Source organism: Opisthocomus hoazin, chromosome 16 (assembly GCF_030867145.1).
Source record: "Opisthocomus hoazin isolate bOpiHoa1 chromosome 16, bOpiHoa1.hap1, whole genome shotgun sequence".
Lineage (NCBI taxonomy): Eukaryota > Metazoa > Chordata > Aves > Opisthocomiformes > Opisthocomidae > Opisthocomus > Opisthocomus hoazin.
Window position 1 is genome coordinate 13,561,317 of NC_134429.1, and position 24,019 is coordinate 13,585,335.

Consider the following 24,019-nt stretch of genomic DNA (forward strand, 5'->3'; position numbering starts at 1 on the left):
TTCCTTGTCTAAAAACAATAAAACTTATTTTTATTTTGCCTTGAATAAGCCTGAAACAGAAATTTCTGCCTCAAATTTATTTCTGGGTGCTAATTTGACAGAAGAAATTTGGTTTACACCAATGATACTTTCAGCTTCTTGGCATTCACTGTTACTTATATATCAAGTACATTATTTATTAAATCAAATATATGAATAGACTTCTTTTAAGCAAGAAAAGGAATAGTGCAGGTTTATGAAATCTTAATGTAAGACTTGGAATGGAAAATGAAAAGCATGACTGACCAGTTTATCTTTGGGTTGTGCATATGTAGGATAAAGTGAATGGAGTTGGTCTCATTATTTCCATTATTGCAAGTACTAATTTTGAAAGAAATCAGTCCAGTGAATATAAAATATTAGCTGCCAATTTTATACTAAGTAGGGCAAATTCAAGATTTTTACTACCTTGCCTTCAAACCCAAAATGTTAGAGGTCATAAACTGCCTCTTAATTTATCCTGAAAGAAATCACAGCAAGCCTGCTCCACTTTATAAACAGAAAAGATGAAGCCCTGTAAGATAAGTAACTTGTGTGAGATGTGCCTAGTGAATGCAGGACAGAACCAATGTTGAACTCAACATGTCTCTTGATAGCTAGGAATACATTCAATCTTTTACACTTGTGGAAATATTGAAAGTGTGATTATGGCTCTCTTCCTCCACTAGAAACAGGTGAAAGAAGTCAGTGACACTGCACCTGCTTACCCAAGTTAACCTCAATTTGTCTCTTTGTATGCTGGTTCTGACCTGTTTGATCCTGCCCTCATTTGCAAGCTGAAATTGACTGAAAATGCTACCTGTTTATGGAATATCCTTTTTCCTCCCCCCCTTCATCTCCCTCCACATCATTCCATTGCAAAGCTAAGCCTTACAATGCCAGGTCTTGTCCATAGTAGCAAATCTTTAGAAAAGGTGCTTTTCCCCATGTGCACACTTCAGGCTAGCTTTAACTCTGCATTCATACCCTTCCTCTTGTGTTTTCACATCCCCTTTCAGGGAGAGCGTCTCACAAATGCTCAGTCTCAAAATATTTTCTATTTTTGTTGATCTGAGCCATCCCATGTGCCCTTTTTGCTAATAAAACCCCCCCTCACTTTCACGTTCAGAGGACTGATTTCAATTTCCATGTGAAAATACTGGCACCTTAGTTCACTTTCTTGTCTGAACTGGTATAGGAAATTGTTTCCTTTGCTTTTTGTTTGTTACCTTTCAGAGCAGAAAAATCTTACTTAGCTATTAACTTGGAGAATGACCTGATGGTTCTGTGTGGTTTTTATAGCTACATCTTCATATCAGTGCCAAATAAGCTTATATCACGACCCTTTTTGCATAGGAAATCTAACCAGTGTACTCAAGTTTTTCAGCAGAGCTTAAGCCGTCTACGTTTTGAAATTTGTACTCTGAGTAGTGCCCATATCAATTTGTAGTTGATAGTACGCAGAAACAGATTTTTCTGCTGGCCAACGTGGTCTTCGCGTTCCAGTCATAACTGAAATTATCAAAGATTTTGCAATTGGTGCTTGGTTAATATTATTGATATATGATCCAGAATTTAATCTAGAACCCTTTGTTTCTAGCTGCACTGTTTCTCTGAAAGAGATACAGGAGGTCTGAAAGTGAGTAAACCCATATTTTTTTAATTAGGACATCTGGCCTTGGATGTGCATGGAGACCTTGTCTTCTAGTAAGAAGGTGATTCACATGTAGTCAAGCGTCTGGTCATAATCTGACTTCAAGATGGAGTTACCAAAAAGATGCTTGCTCTAATTTCATGTGACCTGTAGCTGAGGTAAATGTGTGTACTGCTTTCATCTGTTTTCTCACGCACCCTCTGCAGAGTTCTGTAAGGCTTTGTGCTGAGCAGTGTGACTGCTGATTGTATTCAAGATGTCAAAGTTACATATCCTAGTTAGTTTAATTAGAACAGCAGTAATTCAAGGCATAACACCAGAAGATTCATTTTTAGAAAGCGAGGTCATGCTTTCTGAGAACCAGATTGTTTTATTTTTGGTACTGAATATGAGCCAAAATCTCAGTCCAAAAGATGGGCAAAGGAAGTTTTATCCAGCCTGGAGTAATGGTAAGTAACAGGCCTGCACAAGATGTGTTTGAGCCATGTGTTGTGAGGAGTAGTTTGAGTGTGGATGCATTAATGACTTAGGGTGTAATAACAAGGATTTGCATGGTGGCTTTGTCCTGCAGGAAGTGTTACACAAGCTAATACACCCTTTCATGAAGGAGGGTGACTGAGATCCCGCCTGGGGGTATCTTGTAAAGGACTACATCTACTTACTGGGTGAAAAATTGCATTTCATCCAGTGTTAAAGCAGCTTCTGCACTTTGACTGTGGACGCTGCAGCAACCTGAGCTGTGACGGAGCCAGTGGTGGAATCTGCACTTCCAGGGGAGAGCAGAGGGTGGGGTAATGTGCGTGGGATGTCGGGATTGTGGGTTAGGGAAACGGGAGCATTTTGAAGCCAGAGGTTTCTGGAGGGCAGGCTAAGCAGAGGTGAGACTGTGGGAGTGTAGTGTACCAGTATCACCAGGGCTATGGCCTTAACCACAAAATAATACAAATACTGAACTTTGCTGTGCAGGCGCAGGGCTTTGGGATAGCTTGTCTCCTGTTCCTGGAAGTAGTCATGCTGCTGCGTGGCCTCTGGCGAAGATGTAGGGAGATAAGTTCCCCTAATGTCTGAAATGCTCAGCAGTCCACAAGGAGAAAGAATTCTCTGCAACTGTTGGTGAGGAAGGATCTGCTTAAGTCTGACTTCATTTGTGTTGCCATTACGTTAGAGATCAGGAGATGTTTGTTGTAATGGTTTTAAGATTATATTTTTTTATCTTGATCAGCTAGGCGTGGGAAGAGAGAACTGAAATGTGCCCATAGAGGAGTGGCAGTCTATTCCCAACTGTCTTCTGCAATGGGGCATAAAATTCCTTGGGGAGAAGGCAGGGATCCTTCACTCTGATGTGTGACTGATGCATGTGATTACAGTGGAAGAATTTACTGGGAGAATAATGGAGGCTACAATGTTGCTCACACTTTGATGCCCCTGGAAGCTGGAATAGCTAAAGTGAAGCCCAGTGTTCTTGACTTGACCTGGATTTTTTCTTTTTCCCTTGTTTATAGCACTTGGGAACATGCTGGCTTGTGCAGCTCTCTCCTGTTAATGGCTGGCTCCGGTGTGTCTGCCCTTTTGTGTTAGCTCTCTTTTGGTATGAGTGATGACTGCCTGATGGCTTGATGGTAAAGCTGGTGGTTTAGTTCACCTTTCTGATTATATTGCATGTATATAACGCTGCTGATTCATAAGCTGGGAAATTCAGCTTTGCTTAATTAAACAAATTAGACACAGTAAATAATGCACTTGTGATTGGTTTTAAGAGATGTGTTGTTCAGCCTTTAAAACACAGCTCCGTCTGCTTCTCAGTAACAGTGTTAGACTGCTATCAGTGTTTTGTCTGTTTGCTTGCTCTAGGATTATTGTAAGATAGTTTTGGTGCTGTCTCAGGATCAGGTGTTTCTAGCTGTCAGTACATTGAAAGAATTAATATCAAAAGTCTTGAGTGAATGTAGCGCTGATTTCTTCATTCTGTTTAGTTATCAGCATGTCAAGGAATGACTGTGAAGGTGAAACATCTGCATGTTGTATGAGCTTGCTTGTTGAATGATTTGCAAACTTTGATTTTTGGGGCTTTCATCTCTTTGGAACTTGCGTTTTGAAAGTCGAGAAGAATCTGTTTTCAGAGTGTGTCAAATCTGAAAACACAAGAGAAATTGTGCCCTGGTCTTTGGAGTTGAAAACCTCAATTTCACCACTTTCTTGGGTAATGGCAGACCGAATGTAAGGACTTGGTTTTCTGCTTCAGCTGGTGTATTCCATTGGTTTCTGCAGAGCGAAAACATGCTAGGAAGAGGGAAATAAGTCCCTAAACTGTCAGAGTTGAGATGTTCAGCTATAGTCATAGAAAAAAGTTCTACACTCTTTGAAAAAACTGTGTCCTCAAAATCTTCACATTTGTTTCTTTCATAAAAATTATTTAATATTTACCGCTTTCTTTTGTTTGTGTCAGCAAAGGAGAGCTTATCTGGCTTCTGTTAATAGATAAGCTTTATAACTCTCAGCTTTTAGTTGAGGAGAACCAGAGTAACAAGAAAGAGCATAGGTTACCCAAAAAGTCTGTGACTTTACTGGGAACTAATGACTCCCACTCCTGTGTTTTAACCACATGGCCAGTCTTCCCCAAACATTTTTATTTTTGATTTTGGATTAGAACACATAGAATTGGAAGACTTTCTTGTTTTACTTCCCAAGCACATACATAGAGCACATTTCAGTTGCAACAATAACATTAACAATTGCATATCAGTGAGAAAATGTAACATATTTGCACAAAGGGTACTTCACAACAAAAACTCAGGCATATCATCTTACTGTTTTGAACTTAGTAAGATTCTTCACCTTTCGAGTAATAGATATCCAGGGTTACTTGGCTGAATTCATTAGAGTTTGGTTGGATTTATATTTGGGTAAATGTGAGCAGAATTTCTTGTTACTAGAAGGAAGTGAAATGTTCATAATTCCAGTAATCTTCTAAAAGGGTGTATTTATTCCCAAAGTGAAAAAAAAATTAATATAGGGAGTGCAGTAAGATCATAAGTAGTTTCCAGTAAATGGTAGAGTAGTGTTTTATCGTGAAACAGCTGCTTTATTTGGGAACTCTTTATCAACTTACAGATGAACTTCACAGGTTTTATGTTTTGCTGAAGTAACTGAACCTGGCTACAAAAGACCTGTCTATCAGTTCACACATACAAAATATATGAAAGTAGATCTTTTGTGAAATGACAAGGCTCTGCAAAAGCTTCTTTTACGTCTCACTTTGGTTCTTTCCTATGCTTGAATCTCTCACTTCATAGTACCTTTCACTGAAGTTTTCTTTACCATCTTCTGCCTAGAGTTTACAGACTGGAATTCTTAGTGCCTGAGTATACTTTCTGGTTTGATTCTGTTCATAGTTGAATAGCATCTTCCAAAAACTGTAGGTGAAAACTGGATCTGATGGGTTAGAGTTTAGTTTTAATGAATCTCAAATAATTAACACCTAGACTGGAATACAAGAACACCATGCTCTAGTCAATTTTGACACTCAAAATTTAAGAAATGCTAGCGTTAAAATTTCTTTGCACGTGCCTACTCCTTTAGCACGTTTCTTTATTTACAGTGTCCAACCAGTCCAAGTTACCCTCACCAGCTGTCTTCCTCCCTAGTGAGCTGGTCTGCTTCCTCTCCAGTCCTAGTCATGAGTTTCTTCTAGTCTAAGCTTTTTCATCCCTTGAGTTGATCATGTCTTTGTCCTCTATATGAATTATGTGGTACTTTCTTTCCAGAACTTCACTTTGAAGGTCTCCTTGAAAGTGAAGGAGGTAGTCGTCGTCTTCTCGGTTCCAGTTCCTGGTCATATGCTGATGAGGAGAAATTGTTATAGAGAAAGTCTGGTTTTGCTTCTGAAACTCCATGTGGGAATTCAATGATGTGAAGATATTGCACAACAGGCAACACTGGGAGCTGTGAGTGGCTCAAGAATGCCTAGAGCGAATGGATTTATGAGAGATCTCGCTAGTGAAAAGCAAATGCGTTCACCATCAAGTTTGTGTAAGGTTTGGGTTTTTGTGAGGCTTTAGGTTGGTCAGTTTTTGGCAGATTTTCATGCCTGCTCACAAGGCACATTCCTGATACAAGAGTTACCTTGTAGCAGGGGAATTCAAGAATCCAGACTGAGGCAAATGTCTGCCTTGACGATGTTCTGCTCTAACACTTCAGAGTTGGACTGGCTTGTAAGTAGCTGAAAAACAAGATTTAAGTGCCAGGTGAAGCTCAGACACCAGACTCATGAAGAATAACTATGCAGTCAAATAGAGTAAACCTTGAACATGCTTCTTTGACTGTGATTTAATTACTTCAGGTAGACTTTCTACATGGGGGGGAATTATTACGTAATGAAAAAGATGTGAATTCACTTCAAAGTGGCTGCTGCTTATTAGCTCGGTGCATGGACATGCTGTACTTTTGGAAACTTGCTAGCTAAAGGCAAGCATGTACTTAGTTTCTTGCCTTTTGCCAGTCCGTTCATGTAACTAATGGCTTTACAGAAGCCTTCCTGCACTTTCTGGTTAGGTAGAGGCAACCGTGATCTTTATGGAACTCCAGGGAAAGACTTTGACATGAGGTAAGACCAAGCTAAAGTCAAAGCTGGTGCTCATGGATTAATTTGTATCAGTGCAAGGGCTGGGGGTGGGAAGAGGGGCCCCAAACAAATGATGCTGTTGTGAGTCATTTAGATTTACAATATGATTACTGCAACAAATGAGCAGCAGAGAAGACTTGGGCTTTAAATTAAATCAGTGCTAGGGAGGTGTGAAGAAAGGGTATGAAGGATATTTAAAATGCCTCAGTCTCTTCACATAATATTACCTGTCCAATCTTTATTACCCACCACTTTCTTTACAGCTGTAATGATCAAGCGGCTGTCCATTCTGGACCATGGAAGATTCATCCTTGAGCCTCTCCATTTCTAGCAAGGTATGGGAGAAAGGGCATAATACAAATGATATTCAAATAAGAACATATTTGTCAAGAGCTTTTTCTGTGGAGAATGACAACGTGTAAATCTACCACTCTTCCAGAAGCTGTAGTCAGAATTACTGAAAGTACAGACATGATGTGATCTTTCTTCTAAGGCCGTCTCTCTCTCTCAGCCAGCCTGTGGGCATAGTAATTCTGTGATACGGTTTTGGTTTCTTTCATGGAAGCCAGGTCTTTCCTGAGAGCACCGAGTTCTTTGTCAGCTCTTCTCATTTTTCTGTCTGACTCAAAATGCACTTTAGTTTTGAAGCTACTGTGCACCAGAAAAAAAGACATTTTATACAGATTCTTTTTTTTGTTACATTAGTCATTCTGTCACTCTATAAAAGGTAGTAGTATTAGCTGAGATAACAAAAGCAGAGTTATAAGATTTTGTTATCCACATAAACTTTATACAAATGACATCTGTAAAAGAAATCTAATGGAAAATTAAGCCATGTTATCATTATTATTAACATGATCAGTCTGACACATTTTTAGCTGCTTAAATTTTTGTTTCAATCAAAGTTCTGAATAACTTAATGCAATTAAAAGTGAATAAAATGACAGACATATCATCGTATCTTGTTTTGCACATAAACACGGAACCCAAACCTGTGGTAGCAGAAATGCGTGGTTACACTTCCATAAAATTTCACTTTTTAAGCATAACAATACAAAGAGTGACTTTGCTGCTTCTGGAAGGCCAGAGTGTAGCACTGCCTAATATTGTGCTATTTAAAATGAGGATATGCTGGAAGTGATTGGAATGAAAACTAAGGAACATGAATGGAGTCAATGGGCTTTGTGTGTGGGGATTTATAAATCTCGGCTGAACCAAGTCTTCGTGCAGTAAGACTAATATAGGCTGAGAAGATTCTTTTTTCCCAGTACATCTAGGTTCTCTGCTGTCTGGAGAACTCTTCTAGCATCTCTGTTGTGGCTCAGAGTCAGCAAAAACAATTACTGTTGACAGTAGTTCCGAGCTTCCCACAGTCAGGAATTGCCTGTTTCATGTAGGTACTTTTTTACATTATATCCTGTAATTAAAAAAAAAAAAAAAAAAGTAACCATATATCATTGCTTGGGAACAGACCAGAATGCATCTCCTTCCGTTGGTTGTTCATTAATTGCCAAGAAATTTCCTGTGCTCAGCAAGAGCACAGCTGATTGAGACAAAAGTCCCGAGTTGCAAACAAACAAGAACTAGCCTGTTCTTTTATTTTAGATTTCTTGTTTGTATATGTATGAAACTTTATATAAAAAGCAAGGAAGCTGATTTCTTTCTCTAATATTTTTACTAGAGAACAGAAAGAGTCTGTGAGAATGTCCATCTACTGAAACTACTGTTACTGAAATGACTTGGGATTTCCCCCGTGTATAGGCATTTTATTATGACCACAGCTCATTATAACTGTATTTTTTCCTGCTGGGAACTCTTGTTTTAAGCCGTTGCTATGTTTCAACAAGCATGCAACAGGAGCTTCATACCGTCTTCCATGTTGATCACAGTGGACAAATATACCAAGGTAAATTGCTAAATCAATGCAGCTCTGCAGATCATGTTGTGAAGAGCACCTGCAATGTGTTCGACATATTGCAGGGTGGTTTGATTGATGGGACATAATTAAATGGATTGATAAATATTTAATACTAGGAATAGGAGAACTGTATGTGCAATTGTATGTACCGGAGTGGCATAGAGGGATGGAGTTTTGCCAGTCTGTGGCATACTTGACATAAATGAGATCTTACTCCTTTTTACATGTTCAAACAAGTTCAGATACTTTGTGAGCTACAGCTAGTTTAAACTCCGATTGCTGGCTCACTAAGTGCTGTTTCTCAATGAGGTTGCAGTGCACCAGTGTTGCCCTCCCTCCCATCTGTCCTCTTCAGGCTAGTGAAAGACTTCCAGAGAAGTTCAGTATGTTGGCTTCACTTATAATGCTTATAACTACTGGGATCCTGAATGCTCTCCCTGCATGTTGTTACCACACTCTCACGTCCCAAGAGCCCCAGGAGGAGAGCTCTCCAATGGCTAAAATGCGTAAAGAGAGGTGTCAGGAAAGGAATTCTTGGCGACTACTCACTTTCCTTCTTTTAACCATGAGAGTCTTTGTTTTTTATTACAGTAAATGCTTTCATTTTTCTTTTTTAGTTTGCTAAGAATTCCATCTTTTATTTTTACTCCTTATAGTCTGTAGCATATATCTCAATGGGCACTGCCTTTGGTACTCCTGAGACTCCTAGTGAAGTTTTAGGGTCTGGTGGTGTTTCATCTAGCGAAGTAGCAAGAGTTTAGTGATTTTTCATCAGCGTACTGCAATGCTCTAAATAGCAACACTGACAAACACTGAAATAGAGATTTCAGACAAGGTTATTTTAATATGCATCCTTTTAAATTCAGTGGTCTCATTTATCTGTTTGACAGACGTTTAGAGATGACACTTCTCTCAATGTTTTTTTTTTAAACCAATACTGCTGGATGCATATTAACTGAATATACATATTAAAAAGCACAAGGAACCGTGCTGAGAGTATGATATGAGACTAAAGTCAGCCACTTCAAAATTAGAAAATGTCATGAGTACTTTTGCTTGAGCGTGTGTGTAACAATGCTACTTCTACAGTATTCTCTTACTGCTATTTTTACTAGGCTGTCACTGTTAGCAGCACAATGAATAGACAGTGCTGAAGGGATGTCTTGGGTGCGTTTTAAAGAGACTTTCCCTCATGGCTTAGCTGGGTCTTTGTGTTCTTTTGCTCCCCGTATCAAGCAACATTTGAATAACTGCTGACTTAAAGGACCTTCTCTGATCTCCTCCATCTCAACTCCACACAACAGACACAGAAGATCAGCACAGATCAGATACCCGGTGTAAAGATTACCTAAGCCTTAGCTAAGCTCGACATTAACTAAATTAGTTACGACAGAGAATGCCAAGCAACCTTGTCTTTGGATATTGCTACCTTTAACACCTAAACCAAAAGCAGATTCAGATGTTAGCAACTGATGCGTGTAGTCAAATAAACATTATAAATAATAGTAATAGCATGCTTATAGGGGCTTTCCCTTTTTTATTCTGATAGACATTGTTCTCTGATGGAAGAACAAAGAAATAGGGGTTCTTTATTTGCTTCTATTTGTTCTGCCTTTTTTTTTTATGTTAACATAGAGCATTATTTTCTAGGAAATATATGCAACATTTAGAGAACAGTAGTGTGGGTTTGTTATAAAACGGAGGTCCTTCTTCCAGTTACTGATAGGGCTTTTTTTGGAAAGCCCCTTTCATTGTATTTGAAATCAAAACACACAAAGTCTGAAATTAATGCATTCACTTAAAAATGCATGCAGGTTGGAACGTTCCTATTAAACACAACCTTTTCACCCTCTTCATTGCTGTTGCTTTTATGACAGATTTATAATAGCATTGTGTGACACAATAGTCTTTCCGAAAAGCCAGCAGCAACAATAAGCACTTTCCGTTTCCCATCGTTTTAAATATCTGGTTCAATCAAGAATTAATTTAAGAGTAAGAAGTTCTAAGAAGGATGGCAGCTGGGAAGCCTAGTTTCACTTTGGACATGTGAGATGGAGTCTTTCTTCTGAGGAACACTGGTCTCCCACTGCAGCCTTTCCCTCGGTGAGAGGGTTACTAGAATCTTTCCTCTTTATCAAAGTCGTGTCCTTCCGTGAAACTTTGTAAAACTTAATGACATTGCATCCTCAGCCAAATTTGACTGAAGTTGTCCAATAGGTTAAAAAATTATTGACACCATTGATTAAAAAGGAACTAACATACATATATATACAAAATGCTCAGTATGCTCGTTTCAGTCTTATTTTTTTTGGAGAACAGACTCGAAAACTCTCCCTGTTGCCTGTCCTGGGAAAATCTTTCACACACGATTTTTTGTACTCAGGTACTTAGCTTTTGTATCAGATACATTGACCTCAGCAGTATAACTTATAGAGGCTAAAACTTTCCAGCCTGTGTCTTACATTGGTTCCTGTCTTTTTGCTAGAAAAGCTTAGCGAGGAGCAGATCAGAGGAAAGAAAGAAAAAAAAAAAGAAAAACGGAAAAACGGGGGGGGGGGGTGGGGGAGAAAAACAGCTCACCAATTGCCCAGACTACTATGTCATTTGAAACCACACTTGTAAATTGGGAGAATTGCCTAATGGCATATTATTACAGAAGATTAAGACATTGTCTTGCCCATTATTTAATTAGGAAAACCAAGAATGCAGTATTTGGACATTCAAATACTTAGTTCTTTCTAGACATACCCACTGCGATCAGCTTTTATAGCTAAGAGAGCTTAGAAACTGAGAATTAACCTGACAGAGTGAAGAAAGGAGGTTAGATTTATGTGTCAAATACACAGTATGCAGTGTTCTGCAAATGCTTCATTTTTATAAGATGGTATTCTGAAGAAAGAAATAGTTAAAAAGAAAAGAGTTATGGCTGTGAGTCAAAGAAGGTATTTACATCATCCCAGCGTCCCTGTGGAATGCTCTCATCTTTGGTACTCTGTTGTGATAGCAGTGAGGTAGCTGTGGGTCTTTAATAAAACAATCCATTATCCAACTCTCAATCTTTTCTCATTTCTTTTGTTTTTGTTTTTGATGATAAGGGTGAGAAGCAAAAAACCATGGGTGTGAGAATTCAAATTCTCATTATTTTCCTGAGCACCTCAGAGAGATTTTCAAGGCAGTCTGCACTTTTTTGAAGTGGCTAACTTTTACTTTTGACAGAACTTTTAGGGAAGATAACAAAGCTTCATGACACCTTAAACCAGCTGAAATATTTCCAGGTACCAGAGCCAAAAAATGTTATCCTGAGTAACAAATGAAAGTGAGTGAAATGACGAGTAGCGGTGCAAAGGATGATTGTTAGCAACAGGAATTGATTTCAAGTGGGACTGGAGGAAAGAGAAGGATTCTCAGGAGGGTGGTCTGCAGTATGTTGGTGTTTAAATGGCAATGTGTAAAGCCTAAACCTTCACAGAGTCACCTTGGTTGGTTGTGAGTTTTCACACACTCATCCAAACAGGAGTAAAATGACTGTACTGAAAAAAAAAAAGTGTTTCTTACTGGGAACTCTCTTGAGGCTTGGTTGCAGCCCTTGAGAGTGTGGCGGATGGACGGGGCAGGACTTGGACTCCTGCCTGGCCAAGGCTTGGGGTGGTGAAGTGCTCTCTGAGGGCAGCCTAGATGACTCAGGAGGCTCAGCCCAGTGTGTACCTCGGGTGACAACCTTGATGCATGCAACCGACACAGAAACCTGACAGCTCTGGGACTAGTGATTGATGCAGTTTTGTTTTGTTCTTTTTTTACTTTTCTTTTTTGGGCAGCCCCCCCTCCCCCTTCCTTCTAAATTGTTTTCTCAGCTTGTTTGAGTCTCAAAGACTCTCTCCTGCTTGTCTTGAACAGCTGGAATGGCTCTGGACTGAATGAACAGACACAGAGAAAGACTGGGCTGGACCCTGGGAGGATCTCAACCTCCGGGAGACGCAACCTGGCTGTCTAACCTGCAATGCTGGAATCTGGGGAGACTTAACACCACGGCAGATGGCTGCCTGCAGCCTGACACTGGGACTGTGGCTAGTGCTGCTTCTCCAGGATACCCAGACAGCCCCTCAGGTAAGTCAGCAAGGCATCAAGATTCTGCAGCCCCTCAGGACTCAGGAACCTGGAGAAGTCTGGGGGCACCCTGGGCTGCAGGGCTATTCTGCCCATAGACTGGGTGCTGGGTAGCAGGCATCCACAGAAACAGGCATTGTGCAACGCAGGGTGATAAAGGCATAAAGCAGAGCAGGCAGGAGAGTTTGCGCTCTCTGGGAACTTTGCAGACAGGAGCAGGGGACACGAGCTAAGATCTGCATCTCTTTGTTGGCATTGCTAGTGTTACTGTACCTCCAGGCGCATCACAGCTTGGGAATGGGGAAAGATTTGATAGGGGTGGGGGACTGTTCTCGTTTGTTTGGGTGAGTGGCTTTTATTTTTGCCTTGATGGCCAGGTGTTCTGCAGAGCTTGGCTCAGAGCAGTTCTGCTCACTCTGCTGATGTGAGTCAGGGCTGGCAGACTGAAAGATGTAAAGGCAAACAAAACAATAAAATACCTTCCTCTTTACAACCACCCACCCCTCTCACACTGACTTCCTCATGAATGGGCTATTATTTCTGTGTCAAATTGACTTAAAATAGACATAGCCCACTAGTTGCACTCAGCTGATGCTGCAGATGCAAGCTAGCTCTCTGCTCAGATCATATCATCTCTTGTGGGTTTGCTTGCCCTCACCCCTCCGCCACTTACCCCTCCTCTGTAGTGGATTGCATGGCAACGAACCCTCAGCACCTGGCATAAATCCAGGTGATTTCCCTGGCTGACGCGTCTGCGCATACACACAGAAAAGATCAGTTGCAGAGGCTCTTTGCACAGGTAAAGTCAAGTAGGTGAGTAGTTGCACACTGTGTTGGATCCTGAAATTGGCCATTTTCCCTTGCCGTGGAAATATGAGCACGCATTAGCCCAAGACAACTGTCTGTGCATAGTAACTGAATGATATGGCACATCATTTGGGCTGTCAGGAGATTTTTTTACAAGAAACTGACTCCAATTAGAACTTTGAAAATAACCAAGTCCTGCATCCTCTTCATAGACGTTACAAAAGATCCTCCTGGCTCTTTTGTTAAGAGTAGGAGTTTGCGCTTGTGTCTTTACTTGTAAATTCCCCTCCCACATTGCAAGTTTGCTCTACTTTGCCCTGGTTTTCTGTCCCGCCACTGTTTCCTTCCTGAAATATAGAAGGATCACTGTTCTTCTATACGATTGGAGTCTGTACTCACCTGAGGAATACTTAGGAGGGCATTCAGATAAGCTTGTCCAGTCTGCTGAATGCAAACTGCTTTAGGAGAAGGGCAATAGAAAAAAAAAGATGGTATTTTTGCTATTTGACGTCACTTTTGGTGTTTTGTTCACAAAAGGAAAGGGGCAGAGAGAAAACTGGATTTTCTGATACTCATTGTCAATGTTCAGACTTTCAGCAAAATCATCATTTAGCTGGAATAAATATGTAGCTCTTCCTGGGATAAGCAACTGGCTTTTCAGTGTCTTTCTGAATTGCCTCTGTCAAAGCAACATTTGCTTTTACTGCTGCTGGAGTACAAGTGATACTGTTTAATGTGAGCAAGTCCCAGATTATTGGTCATATTTTAAACCATATTCCACCTCACTTGAGTCCACAGTTTGGGTTTTGTTTAACTCGCATTTGTTAATAATGTCTTTACTATCAAGCAGATGAATCTTGACTGCTTGAAGTCTTCTTTTGTGCTGTCAGAATTTGGATAGAAGCTTGAAAGGGAGTCAACTGTTTTGTTACAGTGTTAGTCAGTTCTAGAATAGCCAATGCTGGTAGAAGATTTTTTTTTTACCGTAATATGCTTTCTTCCTGACTTACAGCTCATTTATAGCAATCTGATTTCTTACTCTGCCTCACCATCACTTTTTCTCTATGAGCTCAAAAGACCATGAATAAATGAGTCAAACCTTGTCCTGAGTGAATTGCAGAGTAGCCCACTGAATTCATCACCATCTTTACAATTGCCATTATTTAAACTGGAATAGCAAATGTGTTTGTAGATATAAGGAAGTGAGAAGAGCTACAAAAAGCCTATTTTCTAAAACAAATTCTCAAAAGCAAGCACTGAAAACCCCAAATGCCGTGTATCAAATATGTTTGCTTTATTTAATTTGGCCTTAATCTGCAATACTTCAAAAAAAAAAAGAACTGGTTGGCCTGATAGGTCAATGAAAGCACTAAGCCAAGGGATCACTGGCCATTCTGTTACAGAGCAGTCCAAACAGGATATGAATTGTGGTCTTTTCTTTCACAATGAGTATACCAGCTCCTGCTAAATGAAAAACCTTTATCTGAAGACCATGCAGGAAAAGATTAGTGAAATTCAGTCTCTGTCGCCCTCCAGTTGAACAGTACCCTGAATCCAATTTAAGAATTCCTTGTATTAGAGCAAAACCAGATGCAAATTACTAGTCTTATACAGACTCATGGCTTGTTCAGATTTGTTCAAAAAATGTGGACAGATTAACTTTGTAGTGGCAGGCTTTCTGCTACAGTGGTGATTGTTTACTACACCAGCTTACCTTCCTGTTAGTTTAAATATTTATCTATTCCTCTGCAGCTCGCATAAAGCAGCATTAACTCTGCATTGTGTCCTTGTGTCCAATCCAGATCAAATCAATTCTGATATAGTATACAGATGCAGAAATAATGCCTGTGAGGTTTCCTGTTACAGCTGTGCACATCAGCAGAGACCTGTCGCACGATGGGGAGGCCCTGCTCCTGGCTACACAGTGCCACTGACTTTCTTGCATTGAATTTAGTGCAAATGGCTGCAGCCACAGAGTGAGTTGTTTCAGTGCAGTGACCTGCTGAAAACCAACTTCACAGATTCAGAAAGCAGAGTTTTCAGTCAAATGAACTCCTAGAACTGATTCATCCTCTGGAAACACATTCGCTCTCTCTTAAGTAATCAGGGAGTTGGAGAGGAAGGAAAATGTGGGTACAGGCGAGAGAGGGGAAGTGAAGTTGCACCCTTGGATGACAGAGAGCCACAGGATGAGCATAGTTGTAATAGACACATATTCCCACTTTGCTAATCCATTCGTAGTACAGACCCATCCATTCAGAGTTTCATCAGAATCAGAGGGAAGGACAAAGACCTACTGTCTGCTACAGCTGGAGTCCTCACCGCTATCCACCAATACTTCTGTGATCTTCCTTGATTTTTAAAGGGGTTTTTTATAATACATATTAATGAACAGAACTGTAAGTACTAATGGATGATAGTCAATGTCATTGGCATGAAATTGGTATTCCTTCATTAAGACTGGATCATCTTTTGGAGAGGTGACAGGGAAATGTACAACGTCTCCTTCTGTTTTCTTCAGGAAACACTAGGAAATGGTGCCTTAAGAAGTGAAATTGCACTAGAATTTTGAATTTCCCTGGCAGAACCTGAGTTCTGTTTCTGTCAGTCTTGAGATTCAGACAAGAGTAGATAAGGAGGGACAGTAAAAAGATGAAAGACAAAAATACTTTGAATGTTAATTAAGCAGGATTTTGAGGTTTCATTCTGTTCCTTGCAGAGATGAGGAGAGTTTGTTCTGTAAAACTTACCGGAGATTTCCTTGATGAAGAAAAGCCACATGCTAGTTGCTACTGAGTATGGATTATACCACACTCTTCAGTGTTTCTAGGCATTTCAGGGAGAAGAGAAGGGAATGGGGCAGAAGTGAAAGTTCTTACACACAAATCCTTCCCTACAAAATAAATAGTAAGGGGGGAAATGAAGAGGTGAATCTTCTCTCACTGGCTAACTGACAATTTCTGTAAGCATACTGGAGCCAGGAGAAATGGTCAACAACTGTAAATGGAGAATTTTGTAGCACTTTCTTTCTGTGGGCTTCTACACACAGGCACTGTGGAATCAAGAAGGTGAGCCCCCCACCCCAGCACTCACAGCTAATGCATTTTTATAAGAAGGTGATAGTGTTGAGGTTTTGTAATGCGAGGCTGAAATTTTTTTCTGTCTCCTTTGCTTTATCCCTTCCTTTAATTTCAAGAGCTATTTGTGAGCAATTAGGACCTGCTAAGTCAAATCTTAACCTTCAGATTCTGCCTAAGAGTCTTAATTTAAATAAACTGATTTTGCTCTGGAAAAATGAGTTTTATTAGTGATATTCACACAATCCTGAGTCAAAGTAATTAAGTTCATTTTTTTTCTGAGACAGGGTGAAATTTCCACTGTCATCCTAGAACGTATTAAAAAAGATTCTTTGATGAAAGTTCATATGAACAAATGGGATAATAGTCCAAGGCAGAAGACTTTCACTATTTTGTAGTTAAACTTTATGATGTGTCTTATTCAATATTTTATAATGCTTGGTTTTGTTGAAGCACTCACAACTGGAAATATATTAGGAACATCTTAATGCTGAGATTTTTGTTGGCAATGAGAGCAGTAAGAGCACGTATGCTTTTCCTTCCTGCTGTGTTCTTGAGCCCTTATATGATAAAGTACAACTTTTTACATTATTTTTTCCCTTTTCTCCTCACTGCCCTTGTGATTCCCTCCCTTCTTTTAGGTAATCCCTTTTCTGATTAAGACTTGACAAGAGGGACATTTTCTTTAAAAGCTTCCACTGTTGGCTACTATCATCTTGGTCACAATACCGGAAACCCAGCATGTAGCAGGCTCCCACAGTTGCGGCCGTTGGTAACGCAGCTCAAAACAGGTCTATGCAGCTCAAAACAGTATGTGTCTCTGCTGGGGAGATCGGTGCTGCTACTGGTGGTGGGAATTTTTCTCAGAATTTCCCTCGCTGAAACAGGATCATTCTGTGCTGTCACCAGATTCCTTTGTAGTCACAGTGTTAGAAGACAAGTAGTTTTTCCCCTGCCTGTTTTGATTACAAACAGCATGTGATGTCCTCCTGAGCAAACTGCTTACCCAAGTTTTTGAGTGGAAAGATGCTTTTATGTTTCACTGGAAAAGCTAGAGAGAACGTAAACTACAAGTTCTGCTGTAGCAGACTGACCTATCCTGGTAGCAGTTGTCCTCCCCTTAGCAATTGAACTGCGAGTGTTGGCAGGATAAGAAGTGTTTACAGCACCATTGGTGACAGCTGGGACAAGATTTGGTAAAAGAAAGCAAATGTAAAGTTGAGGACCCAGTGGGGCTGGAGGAACAATATGTCCTATATGCCCTTACAGAGCCAATCTTGGGTTCCCTGGTGCTATATCCGCAAAAGTACCCATAATTGTAGATGGACATTGGACTCAGTACACCAAGGACTTTAAAGTAACACATCTGAGGCTGAGCAATGATAGAGGCAGGAACAGAGCCACCAGCCTTGAACATTAAGCTACAGGGCCTTCTCCTGCCCTCAGACTTGTGGTGGCCTCGCTGTCATGTTGCTGTGGATTTATACAGGGTTGAGCCTGGAGGTCCAAGCTGAGTATGGGACTAGTCAAACAGGAGCTCACCCAAGTCATTTTGATGTTTACCAGGTGAGGATTAGAAATCCAGTTTGCGTTCTAGCTGCTGTTTGTAGTAGGAGTATCACTATGTAGAAATGGTAAATTGCCATTGAAAATAGACAAGTCAGCTCAACAACCTTAATTTCTGAGAATTTATGCACATATGTTGCTTCCATAGTTCTGTGGAAATCTAATGCTTTTTTTGGCCAAGCCCCTAAAATATTTTTCACTTTTTAACAGTATTGGTTAATCAGCATTTAAGTATTTCGTAACTCCAGCACTCAGTCGTCATTCTGTCCAGGAACAGCAAGACAAATGTGCATTAAGTATTTTGCAGCCTCTCCAAATCTGGGTGGATTTGATGGTTGATGTCTAGATTTCTGCCATTAAAAAGGAATAGTCAACAGCTGAGAAACAAAAAAACACAAACACTTCAATCCTATCACTTGGAGTCGTCTTACACACAGAGATCTAAGATGATGGTCAAATCAAGACAATGCATGAGGTAGCTTTCCAGAAGCACTGAGTGTTGAGAGGAGTGGGACTGGAAAATTTGTAATCTAGAATTCCGTGTGTTTCTTGGTGAATTGCTCCCAGTGATCTCTTTGTATTTAGAAATCCTGAGGTCATCAAAATAAAGTCACACAAGCCAATATTTTATCGCAAACTTGTGCCCTAATTTCTCTAATTGTAGATGAGATGTTGGAGGTGGTATTTCACATGTGGGAAGAGCAGTTACAGGTGGTGAAACTGAGGTAATTCACATGTTCAGTCACTGACTGGGTAAATTACCTCAATTCAGGCCTATTGCTACCCACTAATAATGCACATTTTTGTTCCCTTTTCGTTTCATATCTTTAGTCGGTTATCTTTTGTTTTAGTTAAGTTATTACTCTGATATTCATTATGCAGACAGAAAAATGAAAATTACATTGTCCTTGTATGGCTGACTTCCCTTCACCCTTTTCCCAAAAGTAACCAGCAAATTAGTTGGCCCTGCATTTTATGGAAGACTTAAAACACTTTGAGACTTTGGCTCTTCACCTCTGCCATTTCTTCAAGCCATCTTCTTTGCTTTTGGGCACCAATTTGTTTCACTCCCAAAAAAACTCGTGGAAGTTTTGGTGGGTTCTTAGTGCAAGATTTTTTATTCCAGATGCATGAGAACTTGAAATTTAGCTTACAAAATGCCTTCCATAAGTTAAGAAGCAGAGCCCATATAATTTTTAGTGACACTTGCGTTTCCACACTACCAGTTTTGCTTATGTAATTTATTTTGAGCTTTTAAGCCTGAAGTGCTAGAGGTATGGGCACTTGAATTATACTCAGGTCCTTACCTTGAAGTATGCTGTCTACAAAGGGCCAACCTTTCTGCTTAGTTTAAGAGCAGAACTTTGCATCATTGCAGTCCTATTACAGGTCACAGTAGGAATCAAACAGTTTTAGAATTTAGAGGAAAAAAAATTAGAATGGGGAGATGATGACTGTTACTGAGCATTGATATGTTACATTATTTGTCACTGAAAGGATGCGTAGTAAGGTTTGTACTCATGAAACACCTCAACTGGACAGATGGCAACTCTTAAGACATTTTGCAGGTAGCTACGGATTAGAAGTAGAGTGGTCTTCAAAATACATTTTCTCAGACATAGAAGTTGTGTCACGATTTGTTAAAAATTACTTCTTTTTACAGCAGAGCACCTTGGGCTTGGCTCAGTGAAGAGTAAGGGTGGCTGCAAGGCTGCGTTTGTAACTGGATACTTGAAAGCAGCATTTGTTGTGAAGCTGTGGAAGTTATTTATTATGTAGCTGGCTGTAGTATATAGCTGCCCTCTTGTGGAAAGGAATAAAAGTTGAGTTCTCTCATATGTATATTTTCATAATTTGTGTAGTATTTATGCATAGTTCATGCAGTAATTTATCACAGCACTGGCATCAGGTCAAATTCATAATGAGAATTTGCATTGCTGTAACTAAGAGCAGAATCTAATCCTAAACTCGTAATTTCAGTATTTTAGACAAGGTAACTTTTTAAAAAGCAGCCCTTCCCTCACGCTTTTACATAGACACTATTCCTTTACTTAAACCCCAGAAGAGACAATTAAATAAGCTGTAAGCTTATGTGCTGCATATATCATTCAAGAGTTTATATTCAACATCATTTGCAGCCAGAGTTGGTTGCCAAGGAGAACCAAGAAGAGAAGATCAGGCATTTGTGGTGACTTCCCATAGTTCTTATGGGTAAACTAATCCAGGAGGATTTAGCTACAGCCAGAGTGCTGCAGTTTCTTAAATTTTCATTGTAAAACTAGTTAATTCATTTCATATCACTGCAGTGACTCCTGAATGACCCTTTGTCTAGTACCAGTACTGGTCTCGGTGTGTCATTTCCTGTTGTTTGGTTTAGTTGCCGAGTGGCGGGCTAACCGAGGTGCTTCTCCACGCGGATGCAAGGAGATTCCACTTCCTTTTCCTACAGTCTAGGGCTTCCTCTTCAGAAAAGAAAAATACGTGTGCACATTTGTAAACTTGATTTGAGTCAGGCTGAGCAAGCAGACATCTGCTATTTCCCCTCTACAGTAAGCTAAAAAAATGCTCTGTAGGGAGGCTGTGTGGCCCAGTGGTTAGTGCAGAAATGTGTCAGGCAGGATTTCTCAGTTCTGTTACTGGAGCTCGATGAAATTTCATGGTTTCAGTATGTTTCTGTTTCTTGTCCTTTTGTTAATTTCTTCATTGACTGAAAGTTCCTGATTTCTAATGTAACCTGGGGCAAGTTAAATAACTTCTGTGTTTTATGGTCCTGCTGTGAAAAGAACAGCGTGTTAAATAGTAGGGTATGGCTGTGAAATTAGTTAGGTAGTAAGATTCTGCGCTGCATACAAAGGCAGTTGTTACTTCAAAGGACAATGGGAAATTCATCTGCAGAAAGTGAGATGAAGGTTTTCTGTATTATTTAGCTGCTTTACCAGTATCATGTGGGAAAATCTCTGGGGAATCTGCTGATTGAGTCTTTACAGAAAAATTGCCTTTTATACCTTCTAGCAAATACTGAAAATGAAATTCAGATAACAACATTTCAGGGGATTACTAAGGGAGATGCCAAATTAAAAAATCAGATCTTCTCATCCGAAAACTTGTTGCACTGTAATTTCCCAGAGCATGTAGTGGCACTGCCATACAAAAATGAAGTCATATTATATGCTTCTTGCTACAATTCATAGCTGAGTCTCATTTTCTAAGCTAATACTAGAACTATCATGTGGCGTTTTTTTAACTAAAGAAGTATCAGTTACGTAGTCAAACCAAAGGTTGTTACTGAAAACCTTCACTCACAACAGAAGTGGGGTTATTTGAATAAGGGCTTCCTTGTGTGAGTGTTTGCAGCCTTCCTTTCAAGGCAAAGGCAAGCTCTTGTTCTCAGTGTAGGATTTGTCCCTAAATGGTAAGTAAAGCAATTTATTGGTTTATAATAAACACATCTTTAGGTCGCTAAATTCAAGCATTATGACTGCATAAATGACTGAACAGAAAGACTTGTTTGCTGCAAACAAGAATTATCTGTGTGGATTACAGCTTATCTACCTAGATTTAGATGATGCTGGCTGTGACACCACCTCTTATTCCAGTGCACACAGAGCTGGAAATCTGTTGCAGATGTTAGGGATTTTTTTTTATTTATTTTTTAAAAAATCCACATCTCAAATTAACATGGGATCATTTCAGGACAGCTATTTCTAGAGGAGACGCAGACTAACAAACTTTTCTTAGTGATCTTGGTGATCCTACAGCTAGGTTTCAAAGGGTGTTTGGAGCATTATCTGAAAAACATTTTTGTAGGGCAATGCCATTACCCTTTTTATTGTATAAAAGAAGGGGTTAGTTTCTGAGCACTGAAATGCTTAATACGCAGGTTGGGCTACAGTATTCCATTCCAATATTTAAATGACTTACAGAGAAAAGAGCCTGCTGAGTGAAGATACATATTGAATTGTTGCTAAATACACTGAATATTGCAGTATTTGCTTAAGCATATGGGCAACAGTAATTTAGTGGCATTGGAGATACTTGAACTTTCAAAAAACTGTAGGCTTTTCCTTACTGTCTGCAACTACTATCACTTGAGACAGGTACCAGCATCAGCTCTAATACAGAACTAATTGCTTTCTAAGTGTGTCTTTTGTCTGTTTCAATTTCTAGACATCACTAACCCCATCTCATTCCTGTGATACACTTGAGAATGGGTTCTATGATGAAACTTCACGAAGCTGCTGTTACCAGTGTCCCTCAGGTCAGTATGTTTATCATTCAATCAAATGAACATGGAGCCTTTCTTGTAGAGATAGTAGGAACCATGTATATCTGCAGAATTGCATTTTATCCCTGAAGTGAATCACTATCTAGTGTGGATCCATATATGAACTTGCTTTCCACTGCCCTGCTCCTGTTCAGTCTGCATGCAAATAATCTGTAAATTGCAAATAAGAAAACTTGCTAGAATTTTTAGTGTGTTTTTTATTGGTTGACTTGACACTCTGAAATAGCTAGAAGTAGGCAGGTCTAAGAATTCATTTCAACTTGCCTTAGGGTGTGAAATAATGCAATGAAATTAGGCTAAATATGTTTCTGATCAAAGACAAAAAGGTGTGGAAAATCTGTCATTATCCTCGTAGTCACAACGGTTTAGAAAGTGTCTCACATGAGAATGGGAACAGCCCTTTGTCAGGGGACACAGCGAGCTTTGCCGGAAGCTGGTCCTGACCGAGAAGCACATGAGGTCAGGAGCAGGAAACACCTTGGTGAGACAGGAGTTCTGGAAATGTCTGAAACCCCCCCGCTGGCCAAAAAAACCCCTCTGTGGGTGAGTGGGTGGGGCATTTTATGGTACTTCGCCATCATCAATCTCTTATAGAAGTGTTTTCGTTTTCTTTTTTTGTGTTTTTGAAAGGAAATTTTTGACATTTATTTGAGGTCTAATAATAAAGAGGGGGTTAGTGCGTGGTTGCTAGCATTTGTATGCAGTTACATCGGGGTTCCCACTGGGACATTGTGTACTGCTGGCCACACCACTAGAATTGTTCGAAAGTTGTGTAAGTAAGCAAGATGAAAGGATGGAGAAACTGGTCCCTTAAAAGAAGAAAAGGGGCAGGGATCTGATTCTGAGCCAGTCACAAGAAAAGCTCTTTTCTCTGTCAAAACCATACTGTGCAAAAGCTCCCATAATGGCAGTCATAATGCAGTCTTGTGAAAAGCAGAGACCTGATTTGCATCTGGCTGTAATGAGCCACCAGTCTCAATCATTTCACCTCTGCTTATTCCTGAAACTCATTTCGTTGCCACATCCTCACGTCAGTCTTGGACATCACATCCTCCAGAGCCTCTTTCACAACAGAAGCTGGTAGGAATGCTATTTCATTTTAATCTTCTGCTACTCCTTCAAGCAAAAATCTGTTCATATCTGCTACTAACATAACTGCTCACTGCAAAAGAAAGAGAAGCTATTCTAAAATTCAGTTTAATTAAAGTGGAGCATCTCGAACTCTTGATGCAGCCTGGCTTTACCTTCCTTGGTGTTCCAGCCCACAGATGTACAGCTTTCAGTCTGAGCACACTGGCTGACATACAAGCCATCCTCTGTTTCAAAGTGAATTTCACATTCAATTTCAAGATAAACTTCAAATCAAACCTCAAAAGATCATTCTAATCAATTTCTGCAGTTGCCACATCTCTTCTCATGTACTTAATTCTTGCGCAGGTAAAATGAGACTTCATACCTGGGATACCAGAAGAATATTTTCTTTCTGTCATCACAGAACAAAGTATTTCCCTCCTGTCAAGTGGAGGAACAGAGACTTTCATGGGAATTAGTGGTATAAGCTAGAACAGCTCATGTTATTCACAAGTTGGTATTCCACTTCACTTCTGTTTATTTTGTTTATGTGGTTTTTTGCATTTTTTGTTTGGTTGGGGTTTTGTTTTGTTTTGGTTTTTTTTTTTAGACTCTAAATCGGATATCGAGCTCCACAAGATAGTGCTGCAGTCAACACTCAAGACTATTTCCCACCTGGAGTTAACAGCAAATCCTCAGGACTGAATGAATGCACATACTCACAAAAGAAAGACACTTAAAACACTTATTAAATATACTTACTTTCGGTACATTTTTCTGTATGAGTGATTGCAGCTTATATTCCTACTGCTCAGGCTTTTATCTAGTTGTTGAGCTATGAACACAATCAATGGAGAAGAGCAGAAAACACTGTTAGACAGGCTTGAAAGCTACTGCA

The 24,019-nt window shown here is 39.8% G+C and overlaps 1 protein-coding gene across 3 annotated transcripts in view; it reads left to right on the plus strand.

The window, feature by feature from the left end:
* The first annotated feature begins 6,462 nt into the window (after nucleotides 1-6,462).
* TNFRSF8 (TNF receptor superfamily member 8) overlaps nucleotides 6,463-24,019 on the plus strand; it is a 29,235-nt gene continuing 11,678 nt past the window's right edge. For 2 of the 3 annotated variants that reach the window (XM_075437314.1, XM_075437316.1), the window contains exons 1-3: nucleotides 6,463-6,628; nucleotides 12,106-12,315; nucleotides 21,933-22,023. In XM_075437314.1, the coding sequence (XP_075293429.1) occupies nucleotides 12,244-12,315; nucleotides 21,933-22,023 (163 nt within the window). In that variant the 5' untranslated portion in view covers nucleotides 6,463-6,628; nucleotides 12,106-12,243. Of the gene's footprint in view, nucleotides 6,629-7,649; nucleotides 7,687-7,974; nucleotides 8,200-12,105; nucleotides 12,316-21,932; nucleotides 22,024-24,019 lie in introns of those variants that run through there. The other variant, XM_075437315.1, reaches the window with a different exon arrangement.